General features: G+C 39.1%; 1 protein-coding gene across 2 annotated transcripts in view; it reads left to right on the top strand.

Moving 5' to 3' along the window:
- Nucleotides 1-16,571, top strand: part of CCSER1 (coiled-coil serine rich protein 1) — a 649,058-nt gene that overhangs the window by 92,191 nt on the left and 540,296 nt on the right. For both annotated transcript variants that reach the window (XM_086464487.1, XM_086464486.1), the window contains exon 4: nt 14,267-14,384. In XM_086464487.1, coding sequence (XP_086320613.1) covers nt 14,267-14,384 — 118 coding nt within the window. The remainder of the gene's footprint in view (nt 1-14,266; nt 14,385-16,571) is intronic.

Genomic DNA, 16,571 nt, shown 5'->3' with positions numbered 1-16,571 from the left:
TTTTCTTATCATCTAGTCTACAAATCGTTGGTTGCCAATAAAATAAAAGTGACTTATTTATTCATTCTTTGCTTTGTAGTTGTTATGGCTGGTAGAATCTGAATGGACCCTGTTGAATTTGTAGTGGCTTGGGTTTAGGCTTTGCATTGGTTCGCAGGTTTGTCTCACTGCATTCTGTGAAGAAATTTGCACATAACGTGAAACAAGAAGGGAAGTAACTGAATTTATTTGCAAGTTAGGTTTTCATTTGATTCATGTTAGGAATGTGAATTACTCCCCATTGGTAGGTTATCTGATGTTTAATGAGCTTACAACATATCTAATGCAGGCCTGGTTGGAGACCACTGAGTACTGACTATTCTGCTTCTAGTACCAGTTTATCTGCATGATGCCTCATTGTCCTGTGGTAGCCTGCTCTGAAGTTTTTCAGACATATTTATATATGGGTGCTAAGCACATGGTCTGTTGACAGACATCTGCATGTTATGCACAGTTACAACCTATGCAGAGGAAAATATTTTTGGAGTAAATTAAAACCACATAGTTTTGCATCTGATTTTCTGATACGTGATTCTTCTTTTACTCTATGAAGCTCTGTGGGACTGCAATGTAAATGCCAGTACCGGATTTGAAAATTACAGGAAGAGGAAAATGATTTAGATAACTTTCTTAAGAAAAACAGCCTACAAAATCCGTTTATACATAGTAATGTTATTTTGCTTGCCATGACCGCTTGTATAATTAAAAACAATGGTTTACAGGTCAGGATAGCTGAGACATCTATGTTGCACCCTTCTAGTGCAACCTTGAGCAACCAACTTTTGTGACTTTCACAGTTAGGTTTGGGGCTCAATTCATAAAGTCTAGTCTCCTAAATAGCAGTGATTATGCTTTGCTTAGTTACGCTTGTAATGACCTTTAAAATATATACTTGACTAACACACATCTTTCAGAAAGATGGTCTTAATTTTAAACATGTCTAAAGACAGACAGCCACCAATTTTATGTTTATTCCCCCCCCCGCCCCCTAGTTTAGTTACCCTTAAAGCTACAGCTTGACTTCGTTATACCTTTCTCTTCTTATTTAGGGAGGTCTGAGATTTTCTCCCATACAGGATCATATACAGCATAATGGACGCACCTTTCATTTGTCTTTTTGAGAAGATGAGAAGGTAACAGAGTTGAGCCTGACTTCATTGATTTCAGAGTCACCAGTTCCATATTTGTACAGCCAAGGCTCATGTTGGACATTTTTGCAGAGGCAGCACATTGAGTTGCTGGTTTGCTGTGAACCAGAAACTCCACTTCAGAGGTGTAGTGATAGTCTGTGTTCTTTGTTTCTAGGGGTATAGTCCTGCATTGAGCTCCTTTCAAACACTGTTCATGAGAATCGTCCAGTTTAATGGCTTTTCAAGACTGCTAAGCTTGCCTGTCACTTTGACCCTGACGCTTTTTGCCAAGCATAATCTATTCCTATTTCAATTTATTTGTTTTTAAAATAAAATACATTGCCTTCAAAACTTGATTGGATTTCAAGCTTTAGTGTGGCAGGGGTTTTTTGGTTTTGTTTTTGGTTTGTTTTTTTGGTTTTTTGTTTTTTTTTAGAATATTTGAGACTTTTAGAGGAAGTGTTAAAAAGCATCAGTGTAGTGATCAATTGTTTTATTGCTTTTCAGACAGATGCATATATCTTACTTGGCATATGCTTTATCTGCAGCATAGATAATTGGCTAACAGACTGTACTTCTGAAAACCAATTGGAAAAATTATGCAGTTATTTTGACCATTAATTGGAAGAACTCGGCAGATCGCTTACAAACCTGTCATAGAGGTCACCTCTACCCTTCAAAGTTTTGCATCAGGACTATAATATTAAACTTTTGTAGGAACCACAGCATGTACCTGTGCCACATGTCAGATCAGATGAACACAATAGTTTCATTTGGCCTTGAAATCTAGTAAATTGTATGCGACAAACACAAAGCTTAGCAAAACCTGGAAGCTATGTAAATGGGCAGAATTTTAAAAGTGCAGGCATGACAAATAGACAGTCATATTCTGTTTCCCAGTTTTCTTTGTGGCATAGGAGGCTTTGTACCATTCTCTTTCCACAAATGCCACTGACATTTCTTGTCACCTAGCTAGTTTGTTAAAACTGTTTCCCTGATATTGCATGAAAAGCGGTGTGAGCAGCCTAGGAAGTTGTTATTCTGGTTGTCTTCTGGAGTACATCTTCTGCTTGCTGTCACAACATACCAGTGAAGAGCCTTCACGTCCCAACCCTGCAAACATGCAAGTGTTTTCTTTAGACGCAGGTTCACCTGGTGCCTAGCCATAGGTGCCCACAGGAGGAAGGTGTGGTGTATTCTATCTCATCCCAGGATTTAACCTGCTGTTCCTTAAAGTCTCTCCATTTCCCCTCTTGGTTCAGAGGTATATCAATAGATGATCATAATGCTGCTGGCCTGTTCCTTTGCTGCTGGAGTACCAAGCGGTAAGATTGTGGGTGATGCTCTATCCACTTTCCTCATTTCCCCACTGCTTTGTGGTTACACTGGAGCAGTCAGCTGGTGTAGTAGCCAGCTGTTTGCTTATGTATGCTCATATGCAATATTGTTAAGTGACTGCAGAGACATTTGAGTTGAGTTTGCTTTCCTGTAGGATGCTGTACAAGTGTGGGGACAAGGCTGCAGCTTAGCTCAGGAAAGGTCTGTAACCACTGCAGGCAGAGTCTGAAGAATAAGATGGAATTGACTTTCCCCAATATATGTTTACTTTTATTTTCTGAAGAGATTGATTTTATTTTGTATGTGCTGTTAGATTTATTAAATAGTACCAGAAAACTGATTTTATACAATTTTGACAATTTTAGCCCCAAGAAAAACAAAGCCTTAATACCAGTTAAGTACATAATGATCTTGAAGTTTCTCAAGGGAGATGTGCAAATATTTGACTTATTAACCAACCAAGGTTCCAGAGTTGAAGCAGTTTTAATCACTAAATAAAAACAATGACAGTGAAATACCCTCAAGAGTTGTTGGTTTGTTTGTTTTTTTTTTTTTTTTTTAAAAAAAAAGGAAACCACCCACCTTAGTGAAAAGGTGTGAAAAACATTGTTTGCATTTTAAAATAGTGGAAGATGCATTCCACGAGAAAAGAGAGGGAGGGCATTTTTGTAATCGGTCCTCCGATTGTTTCAATGTCCGGTGTAAATTTCTAATACATAGTATATGAGTGGCTTCTGTGAAAGGAGGATTGAGTCAGGAATAGCTATGACAAATGTACTGCTGTAGGGACTGCTTACAGGGTTGCTTGTCAATGAGGTTGACAAAGTCTGTCATTCTGTGACTGAGAAGACATACAGCTCTACTGGCAGCTCTACCTCGTGCTCCTTCTAGCGGGTGTCAATACGGTTATAATAGAAAGCCAAATAGCCTTGTACTCTTACAAACCAAAATACTTCACGTAATTTTCCTGGTGAGCTTTTGTTATTAGAAACTGCAAGGAGAACTGACATTGTGATTTTGTTTAATAATTTCTCTTGGGAAACTATGCTTTTGGAGGTTTATCTGTGTATTAATTGTTTAAATTAATTTCTTGTGACTACAGCCATTTAGTACAAACAACAATAAATTAATCTTGCTTGCCTGTCATTCTTTATTTCAGCTAGACCAAGAATAATAGTTGAAGCCAAGAGACTATGCTCCTGAAAATGCTTGCTATTGAGTTTTGACAGTTTTACTTGCGGTGAATGACAGTTGAGGATATTGTTGTTAGAGTAGTCGTTCCTTCAGGGGCTTGTATTGTGCCTACAGAAATGCCCTGCGGGTCTTTTTATATTCCTCGTTTTAAGATGCCGGTGTCACAGTCACTCCTGTTTCTCTCCTTTTCTTGAAGGCATCACATATCTTAAATAGAAACCCAAATGTGATCAAAACCAGAACTAAACAATTCTTCTCTTGGCTGAAAAGGGAACTTGGAGGTAGCTGGCTCTTGTGGCTGGTGAAATCTCTGTTGGGATTTCCTCCATGTCCTTTAGGAGGAGACACAAGGGTTTCCCAGTTTCTCATACCTTACGGCTATTATCAGGGCATGGCTTTATACTTCCATCTGAAATTGGCACTTTTCAGCAATTCTTTTTAGCATTCATACTGGAAAAGCAGAGGTTTTCACTGTTCTTTGTTCTTCCATCACCCGGGGACAGTGGTGTTTTTCTTTCTTTCTTCCCAGCGAGAGGTCCTGCAGGCAGCCTTGTGCTTTGTGGCTCCATTGGTAAGTCAGGAGTACTGAGGGGTCTGAGAGCTCATGCTGGTGTACGGGCCGAGAACAGCAGATGTGCTACTGCCAGAGGAGATCTGGTTGACCCTCCTTTGCCCTCTGAACCTACCTGTGGCTGTTTTCTATGGCAAATTAATTTAACCAGTTATCTTCAAAGTCTCTTTGTGAATAAACCAATGCAGTTATTTGGACCACATAGTGATTATTACTGTGCATCTTAGATTGAATGACTAAGACTCCACTTTTTATTCTAATATATATTCATACTGCTCAATTATGAGTCTTCCTGCAATTAGGCAGAATTAGACATGATTGTTGGGACTCAGATCATTAGTCTTTCATCACAACCTTTCCTTCATTTTTGCACATGGTTTATATTAATATATTAATGTTGATGTCACAAAACAAGTCACAGACTACAGTGCTAAAAATACAAGCCTGTGACATCACCCTGACCGATAGTGTTGCCAAAAGCTAATGAAAGCTTGTTGTTATTTTAAAAGTCTAAATGTTAACACCAAAACAAAACTTTTTGAGATAGAGAAGCAATACCTACAAACTGGATGTAGAATATGCTTTTATTTTTGAAACCTGTCTTTTCAATTCCTTTGTAGGCTGCTTGGAACAATATTTGCTTTAAATAGTTCACTGTGAATAAGGAAGTATTTTAGGAGCAGCCTCAAGCATAAATAGATATACTTGAATGGTTTTGGTGTACAGTAGTGTAATGGGTCTGCCTGAGATGCAGCCCTCACCATGCTGTGCAGTGGCAGCTAGATAACACACCAGTGTTTTGACTACTGCTGAGCAGGGCTCACAGAGCACCAAGGCTGCTTCCCCAACATTTCCCCAGTAGGCTGGGGGTGGGTAAGAACTTGGGAGGGGCTATAGCCAGGACAGCTGACCCAGACTGTCCAAAGGGATATTCCATACCACATGACGTCTGCTCAGCAATATAAGCTGGGGAAAACAGGAAGAAGGGGGGGACATTCATTTTTGCGTTTGTTGTCCAGAGCAACCGCTACGCGTACCGGAGCCCTACTTCCGAGAGAGTGGCTGGACATCGCCGGCTGATAGGAAGTAGAGAATAAGATCTTTTGTTTGCTTTTGCTTCTGCGCGTGTCTTTTGCTTTATTAAACTGTCTTTATCTGACCCATGTGCCTGTTGTTATATTCTCTCTCCTGTGTCCAGCTGAGGGGGGTGAGAGTGATAGAATGGCTTTGGTGGGTACCTGGCATCTGGCCAGGACCAACCCACCACAAGTAATTACAGCTGAAAATCTAACCTACTTAATTTTCCATGAATGCCATTATAGTTTCTCCTGGTTTTGCTATATTGATCTATCATTACAGAAACTGCAACAAGGACTGGTTTTTCATGGAGATGTTAGCAGGGTGGCCAGAGATATGGAACAGGTTGTATACAGGAACAAACACAGGTTCTGCAGCCTGTAGAAGAGGTGAATGGCAAAGCATCCAAAAGAAGCCTGTAAAATCCTGACTGGAAAGTGAAGGGGAACTTGTGCATTGTCTTTTCTGGTACTCAAATTGGGAGAGTCGAATGAAACTAGCTGGTGGCAAGTTTAAAGTGAATATTAAAGGAATATTTCTTCACGTAACCTATAGTTCAGCTTTGGAACTCTACAGGATGTTGTGGATGCTACAGGTTTGTGCAAGGACACAAGTAGCTGAACAAATTCATAGAATCCATGAGGAACACAACCCCTCTGTTTGAGCAAGCCTGCAAGTCATTGCAAGCTGGGGAAGGCTGCTTGAGAAGACTCTGAACAGGAGTTAAGGTGCTACCGTGTCCTTCTCAAGAGAGACCAAACTACATTTGTTCTGTCAATGCAGTGTACTTAACAGAAAATATGTAAGAAGCCCCCAGGGATGGGGCATCTACCACCTCTCTGGGTGGCCTATTTCTGTGTTTCACCATCCTCATTGAAAAAAATGTCTTCCTTGTATCTAGTATGAATCTGCCCTCTTTCAGTTGAAAACCATTACCTCTTGTCCTATCGCAACAGGCCCTTTCTAAAAAGATTGCCCCCCTCTTTCTTATAAGCCCTCTTTAAGTACTGGGAGGCTGCTAGAAGGCCTCCCCAGAGCCTTCTCCAGGCTGAACAACCCCAGCTCTCTCAGCCTGTCCTCACAGGGGAGGTGCTTCAGCCCCTGATCATTTTTGTTTCCCTCCTCTGGACTTGCTCCGACAGGTCCATGTCTTTTCTGTGCTGAGGACCCCAGAGCTGGACACAGAACTCCAGGTGGAGTCTCACCAGAGCAGAGTAGAGGGGGAGAATCACCTCCCTTGAGCTGCTGGCCACGCTTCTCTGGATGCAGCCCAGGATATGGTTGGCCTTCTGGGCTGTGAGTGAACATTGCTGGCTCATGTCCAGCTGTCCCCTAGTACCCCCAAGTCCTCCTTGGCAGGGCTTCTCTCAATCTCTTCATCCCCCAGCCTGTATTGATAACAGGGGTTGCCCTGACCCAGGTGCTGGACCTTGCACTTGGCCTTGTTGAACCTCATGAGGTTCGCATGGGCTTACTTCTTGAGCTTGTCCAGGTCCCTCTGAATGGCCTCCCGTCCCTCCAGCATGTCAACCGCACCACTCAGCTTGGTGTCATCCATAAGCTTGCTGAGGGTGCACTTCATTATCTAGGTGATTATTTTAGCAGTCAGTGTTTCCATAGCTTACCATGTCCTTAGGATCCTTAGGTGATCAGGGCATACCCTTCCATTCAGTATCAACACTAACGGCAGCATTCCATTAAGGATTAACATTAAAAGAAGCAGCATCTGCTGTTTCTTACAGTTTAATTTCTTTATACATACAAGTCAGTAGGCCAAAATTTCACGTGTAGCCGTTACCATATCATCACGATGGCTTATGACAACAAACTTAGGATACAAAGGCAAGGGTGCAGAATCAATACAGAACTGCTGGTGTGTTAGAAGAATTCCCTGGCTCCTTCTTAATGCCGTGATAGGTACTCTTCACCCTTGGGTGCCAGTGTGAATAGCACAAAGCAGATATGTGTATGCAGCCTTCATGAATACTGCAAAAGAGCCAGGAAACATAAGAACTTGATAGAAAGTATTCATTTGCCCATAATGGGCCTGTAATTGTTGCTATTACAAAATTTCTGATTGTGACTATGCTGTGTTTAAGAATTGGGCATGTGGTTTTATTGCAGAATTATTACAGCAAACCCTTTGGGGACTGTGAGCTTATAGTCTCATTCTCTTAAGTATTCATTTGGCCAATATTGTGAAATGTAGCTGTTTCTAAGGGACAAGAGGCCCTAGACTAACTGTTACACTAATAATAAAATAGAGATCCATTTAATTTTCTTTTTTTTTTCCCCAAAGACCGTTGTCAAATCTAGGATCAAGCAACAGGAAATTTTTTTTAAATTATTTTTTAATATTAGGCTTTTTTTGAGTAGATGGGCAAAAATGGCTTTTGTGCCAAGTACTTTGACCTTTTGTGTTGCTTTAGAGAGACCAAAAGTCTCCTTGGGCTTTAGGGTTTAATAACAAAGTATTAAAACACATTGTTGTGTTTCTGGGGCTGAGAAAGAGGGTATGGTACTGAAATACACTTGGTTTTGCCGAAGTGTTTCATGCAGGTCATGTTTGGGGTTGATGAAGAGACAGGTCTGAACAGCGTTTCTTTTCTGAGCCAGCTGAATGAACCAAGAATATCAGAGGACAAGGACATGCCTGTGCGGTGAGGAAGGGGTTAGCACAGTGATTAACAGCAGTTCTCACTGGAGATACTGGAATTAATAGACTAGATTTCAAGATCCTCTGTTAGAAAATATTTCTAGTGTCAACAGTTTCCTTGGGAAAATAGCTTGAGTTACATTTTAAATGTTCCTTTTTCTTTCCTTAGCTCTTCACTTGTCCTCAAGTCTAGACTAATCTACTGAAGAAATTTACAGTAAATCCTCTATTCCTTTTTGTTTGGTTGGTTGGCTTTTGTGTTGGTTGGTTTTTTTTTTTTTAGCAAAATCTCTGTCTCGCATGTAACAGTTTTTTGTCTTGTGTTTCCCTTATATGAAGAACCTGCATATGGGTTGCATATCTTGCAGCTTTTCCTTGTCCTTTATTCAGAGCCCCTCAAAGGGTGGCTCTTTTCCAGAGCCTTGTCATGGCAGAGCCGCGTTTAGGAAACAAAATGTAAATGTCTGCATTTGAGAATTGGTGCTCTGGAGTGATTAAAGCATAACTTCTGGCCTTCAGTAGTAAAAGGAATGTGCGATTGGAAACTTGGGATCCAGATATTGCTCCCCCATGCTTCAGCCCCTGTCTCCTACAGTGGTGGTTGATGGATAGTTCAAGGGAAAGTATTTAGCATCTTCCATGCCTCTGGCTGTTTGCCTAGATTTTTACCAAAGCAGGAGGTTTTTTGGTATAAAACAGCAGTTGTTTCCAGACTTGATCTGTCTCTTGAATGATGAGAGCTGATTATTTTAAACTTTACAGGCACAGGTGTAAATACTTTGAATCAGCATAACTGCCCAGATCTTTTAAATGCAGAAATACTTCACTGGTTTTGTCTCCTGTGTCATTAATCCCTTATGCTTCATTGCACACTGCATATGAACATTTCCCTTCTGTTTTCTCTAAGCAGGTAGTACTTGCTGCTAATTTCATATAACCATCACTTGCATATTGTGTCAAGGAAGACTTTTTTTTTTTGGATAGTGAGTGGTGATAAACAGTTTTTCTCTCTCATCTATTTAAAAAAAAGGGGAAAAAAATGTGTACAATTAACAGTGTTTGAAATAGACACTGTAAATGACACCCATAGAGCTTAAAAATCTTTTTATTCTCCAGGGAGATACATTCAATTCAGTAGCTGTTGAAAGCTTCCTACTGTCCTACTATTTAGCGAATTAAAAAATCTTTCACTGGTTTGTTCAGAGTAGAAGCAAAGTGTTTAATTAGTCATTCTCATTGTTCTTGAAAGAAACAGCAAAGAGAAAAAAAAAGCTAACATTTTTCTTCTCTAGATGTAGAGATCTGTTTTGATAGCGAATGATGTTCTAGGCCTGCTTAAACCAACTAGGGTAAATACAAGCCAGCACTCTTAGTGATAAATATATAGGGAACTTTTAAAACACTTGATAATAGAAGAAAACAAACTGTATGCATCATTAAAGTATAAACTGAAGAATCTGGGGAGAGATAATGCAACCTCAAAAGCAGTACAGATCTTTTATAATAGTATTACATAAAGTTAGACTGTTTGTTTTCTCTCTCTGTAGAGTTGTCCTTTATATGACTTGTAATTGGTATGTAGTGTCTTTTTTTTCACTAAGAAAAGTATGTTTCTTTAGTAATATATAGTAAAGGTGCTCCTCAAATTGTATTATTTCACTACAGTTCATAGCTGGTAATTGTTGAATTGTGAATAAATAAGATGCAGCGGTACTGGAAAATACTGTCTTGCATGCAAATTACTTATTTTTTCAGGTGTTCAGTGTATAATATTCTGAAATACTAAATATTAGTCTCTTAAACTTAAAGAAATTGCTACAGGTAGTATAAAATTAGCTGATTGTTTCCCTTGATGTTGACACCTTGTACAGTTTTTTCCACACTTCCGGAGGTGTGCAACAGCAAGTGTGATGAAGAACCTCTGCCTACAACGTGTGCTTAATGTTTATGTGCCGTTGTAAAAATGTAGCAGATAGACGGAAAAATTTTCTTCGTTGGAGCAGTGGATATTGTGTACCATGACTTCAGTACGGCTTTCAACACTGTCTCCCATAAGATCCTCAAAGACAAACTGCTGATGTATGGGCTGGATAAGCAGAGAGTGAGGTGGATTGAAAACTGGCTGAATGGCTGGGCCAAGAGGGTGGTGAGCATGGAATTAACTTGCACACTAACATCAGGAATAGTGTAAGAGGCTGGGCAGCTGTTTACATTGATGGCTTTTCCAAACAGCAACTCAAAACGTCTGAAAATTCTGCTTTTCTTGATTTTTTTTTCTTTTTTTTTTTTTTTCCTCCTTACCAATTCATGTGATAAGGCTGAATATGTACGCTTCTTGCTGGCTGTTAAAGTGCAAGTTGGACACATGAGAGGATTTATGGTAAAAAGGGATAATCCCTTAATGTAATTGTTTAATATTCTGAGGTTTGTAATATTTTGAGAATCTAAGAGATTTGGATTCATGAAAAGTACAGTATGTGAACATCGCTAATGGGCTTTTCTGGAGGTAATGCAAGCCACCTGTAGATTAAAAACTGAAGGTGTAGAAAAGAAGCTACACTGAAGAGTGGAATGAAAACAGTCTCAAGTAAAACGGTGCCTATCCCCATAATGTTAAAGTTGAGAGTGCACATTCAAGCACATTCTCCTTATTTTAATCTAAGTTATAAACAGATAATAAGAGAATACACTCCAGTAGGTGAAAATTACTTGCTGCTGTGCTGTCGCTATTTCATGACATTTTAGTTAATTATACTGTCCCATAATGACTTATGACTGTGTGCACAGAGACTTGAGATAAAAAGGAGGAATTGTAGTGGTTTTTGAAAGCCAGACCAAAGAGTATCGCTGTCTAGAATGGGAGGATAATAAATTCTGTGAGCTCAGATCACTGTATGACCATTGGGTTTGTCTTCAGCTGTAAATTAGGGGATTATGCAACTCCTATATAGCATTAATTATTAAATAAAAGCAATTTCACAGTTTTTATTCATTTGTGAAATTTCTGTAAAAGGTAGGAGGCTAGCAATGTCATCTCTGTTACTTGTGTCTTCCTATTTTATCTTTCTTTCTAACTGCCATTGACGTGTGGAAAAAAAAACTTTACAACCTGAAAGGTTATAAAGTAGGTATGTTTATTGCGCGCAGGTGCACGGGGGATCGCTCCACCACAAACGTGCGTGCCCATCGTGGCCGCTTGTCCAGTATTTATCCAATTAAAACACTACATATTCCAGAGACATCTATACATATTCATGATCTATCCCCGAAAAGGCAGTTCCTTCTGGTCACTCCACTTTCATAATCTCCACCTTGGGCCCCTCCTTGGTGCGCTTGCACAGTCCCTCCAGGTGGTCGTGAACAGGGGTCTTCAGGGATGAGGGCCATAGGTCTTCCTCGCTCTGTACTTTTCACCTCTCCCCTGAAATCTCTAATTTGGCTGAGCTTGCAGTCCCAGACCGGTTTCGGCCTGGTCTGTCCTTGAGTGCACATCTGGCTACCTCCCTTTTGTTATTGTTTGAAGATGGATGTTAGCTAGCCCTCCTTAGCCCTTATCTCCTCCCGCCTTTGACACCTTTGAACCATGAATTACATCCTTGGTTTCGTCTTTTCTGTTTCCCCTTATCAGCTTCTTTCTCCAGCATTCTGGGCCTCCTTCTCAGGCCGTTTTCAGGGGTTAGTAATTAATTGCCTACTTGCATGCATGTTAGTTCTGGGAAAGCAGGTTTTAATAGTTTTAGCGTTTTCTATGTAGCTCTCTATTAATATTTTCGATATACCTTCGGTTAGAAAGTGTATTTTCTATGTGGCCCCCTATCACCATGACAGACAGTGGCTGATCTAGGGAAGATCCTACCCTGTGATGCTTCCATAAGTCCCCAGACATTTTACAAGTTCTACAGTAATAAGTAGATATTCCGGTGGTACCACACATCTTTTAAAGAAAAATAAGTATTTGCTTCATCCTTTACTCTCCCTTTCTTACCAGTCTTTCAGGTTAAAATTCAGCTACTGAATATCAGTATCATCCTTTGACAAACCTATCTTTTTACAATTGTTTAACTGTAAATCAAGAGTCAAATAGACATAAATGTTCTTATTTGCACATGTTCAGTCAGTGGTTGTAATGAGAAGATACTATTTTGTACGTTATTTGGTGCTTACCAAATAGCACCTTGCTAGTAGATAGTCTGCTGGTTGCAAGTAACATTGTAGGATAAAAATCACCTAAAATCCTTTTTTTCTTACGTTGTCTCGCTCATTCAATGTATTTTGCATTAGTTTCCTCCTTAATTTGTTATGCATGAAGCTATATCCTACTTGCACGCCTGTAGGCAATATTGCAAGTTCTCTTTGGATGTGACCGTGTTTTCGAGATGGGTGTCTAGAATAGTGACAAAGTAGTGCTCGTTCCAAAGGAAAATGGAAGTAAGGTTTCAGTACTGGTCACCTTATGTGTCTTAGTCACTTAGCACAATGTGCATGCTAATGTTTCAAAATGTAAGCGTAAGCAATGCCGGAGAACATCACATGTATTAAATGTAATTACATGTACTCCACAAAAAGGTTTTCTTCCTGCCAGAATCTGCCTGTGCTCCAGCCATTTGTGTTGCTTGCTGAAATTGCTGAATGGCTCAGAATTACTCTGTAAAAAAAAAAAAAAACAAACCAAAAAAACCCCAACCCAAACCAAAAAAAAACCCAACAAAAAACCTTTCTGCTTTTGCAACCTTCATAGAAATATCCAACCATGTTCTGACCTGTTCCTTAACATCTACGCTCTAGCAACCTTAAAGCACCAGTTACTGCTCCAGGATGTTCATCGGGCATGCAGTGTATCTTGTTGATGTGCACTGAATTCACACTGAATGTAGTTTGAATGCTTAGGGTAAAACACCACAGTTAATTGTTCTTGACCCAGTCAAGGCAATATGGATGAAGTTTTACTTCAGTTTTGCTAATCTTGCAAGAGGAGCATAGGCTATGCAAAAGGTACGTCGTCTGTGGGCAATAAAGAGGCATGTGATTTTGAAGGATGGAAGATCGGAAAGTCTTCAGAAACAAGTTTTCCATTGATAACTAAATGCCACAGCTCAATGTTCCCAGCTGTCATAGTCTTGCATAACTGCATGTACTTGTAAAATAGGTTCTCTCTGGTTTTGAATTGCTGAAAATTTGTCAAGTTCACCCTTGTTTGGCAGGCTATGTTTCTGTCTGTGTATGTGTGTGTGTACAGTCTTTAAAGTAGTTCTGTATGTTATACACATAAAATACCGTGTGACTTTCTGCTTAAAATATAGGTCATCACATTTCTTATTGTTTATATATGATGTAAAATAGTACCATAAATGTATAATATAAGAAGCTGCTGTGCTTTGTTCAATACAACCAACTCTTAATTCCAGCTTTTATTTGGCTCGTAAAGGTACACCTTGACTGTAAAGGAAACCTGTACCTTCAAAATCAGTAGGAGTGGTGACTGTAAGTACTAAATTATTGGTAGCACTTGCAGTTTAGAATTTAGACTATGTATAACTTTTAACAAATATAGTTGTCTGTTTGGAGGTCAGGAACTTTTGAGCATTCATTTATTACTGCTAATTGAGCCAGATGCTCAGCTAAAATACGTGATATTTAGAGCTAGAAGAGTGATCATATAAGTCATATCATCCAGCACAGTAATACATAGATAATTTGCCTTAACAGAAAGCATGAATCAATGTTTCGGATACCACTCCTAGACCATTTGAATTTGGCCTTTTTGGATTAAAGTGAGATGTAACAGTTGAAGACAAAAAAATAGCTAACCAGATTTTCTCAAATCTCTTTTCTTATAAAATCTGAAATTCTTGAAGGTGGAAAGTCCCATAATTTCCACTCTGATTTTCAGTTTGTGATGGAAAAGGAAAAAGTAGAGCATTGTATTCTGATGTCATTTATGGAAATATGAGTCCTTTTAGGACTCAGACACAACAATGAGCTAGAGCAGACTGATGTCAGATCTTGTGCTAGGTAGTAGCAGTGAATGATGATGGGGGTGTCAGTCTATGGCAAAAAAAAGTGCCAAGCAAGTGTTTTAGGAAATGTGAGAAGCAATGAAGTTTTCATTGCAGGTGACCACAGTGAAGTTTGATTAATTATCTGCATTTTTGTTTATCACAGTATGACTTGATTATATATTTTTTTTTTCCTTTAAACTTTTAGAATACAAACTGAATTCACTCTTTAACACTGAGATATTTTATTTTTTTGTCTTTACAGTTTGCCGGGAAGACTCATACCAGTCGATAGTCTCATGTGCTGCTGTAGTACTTACCCCTGTAGAGCCGACGGTGGAAAGGAAAAAAGAACAGACAATAATACCTGATGTGTCAAAACAGTGAGTTATTCAAATAACTTGATCTTTTACAGGTGCAATTTAAACACCAGGCCAAATTCTTTCTTTTGGATATGCATATACACCTCCTTTCTGTTTCATCAGTGGTTACATAGGCATTTCTGAAAGCAGAAATTGTCCTGAGGGTAGGCTCTTGCTTTTGTTCGTTAGCCTACCTTTTTTTCCAAGGCTTTTGCTAAAGAGGTATGTCGAGGGAATGGGCATTTGTACTCTGAGAAACTGACTTTTTAACAGGCTTAATATGGCAATTCTTTTTGTTTAAATAGTCCTTTCATTCTTGCACAGTTTTTCTAGTCAGTAGTTGATTTTTAGAAATAACGTAATTCCTAAATGCTCTGCTCATCTGAGATATTTAGGTATTTTTCAGTGGGTATTTTACTGCTGTCGTATGAGATATGATGGCATCTTCAGAAGTGTGGTAGTGGTCTTCCAAGGAAGTTCTGTTTAATTAAATAGACTGTAATTTGATTTCTTCTATTAGATGAGAGTCATAACCACAGCATGAACAGTAGCATTAGTCTTGTAATACACGGCAGGATGGTTGTTTCTTAATAATTGAGTCTTTGGAGAATGAAAAGAAAAAAAAACGTAATGGTAATGCTTTATTACAACACAAATAAAGGTTTTGGGTCTGTGCATTGTAAAGATTGGAAGGTAATTAAAAATATGACCGTGGATAATATGACATAATTAGTGGTCCTTACCATTTACATTCATTTTTCCCCTTCTCTGGGTGTATATAAATTTAATTTCGAACTTGTCTATAAAGTCCTAGCTTGCGTGCCTATTACTGTAAGAAAATAAGAACACCCCCCACTCCCCCAAAAAAACCAACAAACCAACAATACCCACCCCCACCCCCACCCCGACCCTACCAAAACCAAAAAAACCCAAACACTGCCGTATAACAGATTAGATTAGATGGGATGGGATTTTGGTAGAGATCTATGACTTCACTCTGTATCTGACTGTGGTGTCTCTTTCAGTCTGGTGATAAACTGATTTCATGTAGTCTACCTGTACTTAAAATTTAACACAGTATATTGCCTATCATCTAGGTATTATTGCAATGACTTAATGTTTGAAATACTGTTAGCATCTAATTGTTTTAGTGTTTCAGTCATAAGGCTCTTTGAATATAAGGAATTGGAAGGGCAATGGGCTGCGAAATACTGTGCTGAAGTCCAGAACAATTTCTGTGGTTAGCAGAAATAACAGCATAGTACATTTTTGCCTTCTCTCCACTAAAAGGCAAGCCTGCACTGTTGTTTCATTAGCTTTTTCCTCTACTGCCAGCATTTTAAGAATTTCATAATCTCTTATGAATGTAAAGTAAGGAAACTCTTGTCTCTGTTTAGCGTGTGCTTGAAAGCTGAATGATGCCACCTCCTAGATATTTTTTCCTTCACCTTATTGGTAGTAGCAAGTATATTAATCTGTCTTCTGGTGTGCTTGGCTGCTTTTTTTCTTTACAGTCTGACTAGTGATATCTTCTGAGCACATAGACTTAAATCATGCTTGTCTTATGCACTCAGAGGTCACAGAAACATGCTCTAACCTCTGCTACTCTTCCAATTTTCATGTCTGAAAATACGACTTGTGGCTTTGGAATTCTTTCAAAAAGAAACAACCTCGTGCTTTAACAGATTAAATATATTTGAACTTCTTCACATGAAACAGCATCATTGTGTTGGTATCATTTAACCAACGTTTCTTACAAGTCTATTGGAAATGAAACAAACATCTTGTTGGAGAACTTTTGCATGTTGTTAGATCGGGAATTCATTAAATATTGTAGAAACCTTCAAAGTAGTTGTAGGGGAGTGAAAGCATACAGCTTCAAGAAAATCTCAAGCATTATGAAACATCAGCATACCGTTAACTTCTCTGATTTCACCCTGTGCTTTCTACATGTAGATCATTTTCCCCATATCCAGTTCTAATGGAAGCAAAACAGATCCCCATTCCTGTGTCTAAATGTCCTGGTGTCATCTGTCTCCAATGTAAATATCAAGCAAGAGGAAGCCCTTGGCACATGTTGAAAATTCACTGACTTGAGTGTAGAGGCCATGTATAGTCTGATCTGCACAGGTGAATTATAATTGGTATTTAATTAACTCTGTGGGAAATAACGTCGATGCTTTGGTTCTATGCTTATCCTCGTGTACC

This window comes from Leptosomus discolor, chromosome 4, assembly GCF_034619465.1.
Source record: "Leptosomus discolor isolate bLepDis1 chromosome 4, bLepDis1.hap2, whole genome shotgun sequence".
Lineage (NCBI taxonomy): Eukaryota > Metazoa > Chordata > Aves > Leptosomiformes > Leptosomidae > Leptosomus > Leptosomus discolor.
Note: the sequence above shows the minus strand (reverse complement) of the source record. Positions and strands in the feature narration are given on the sequence as shown.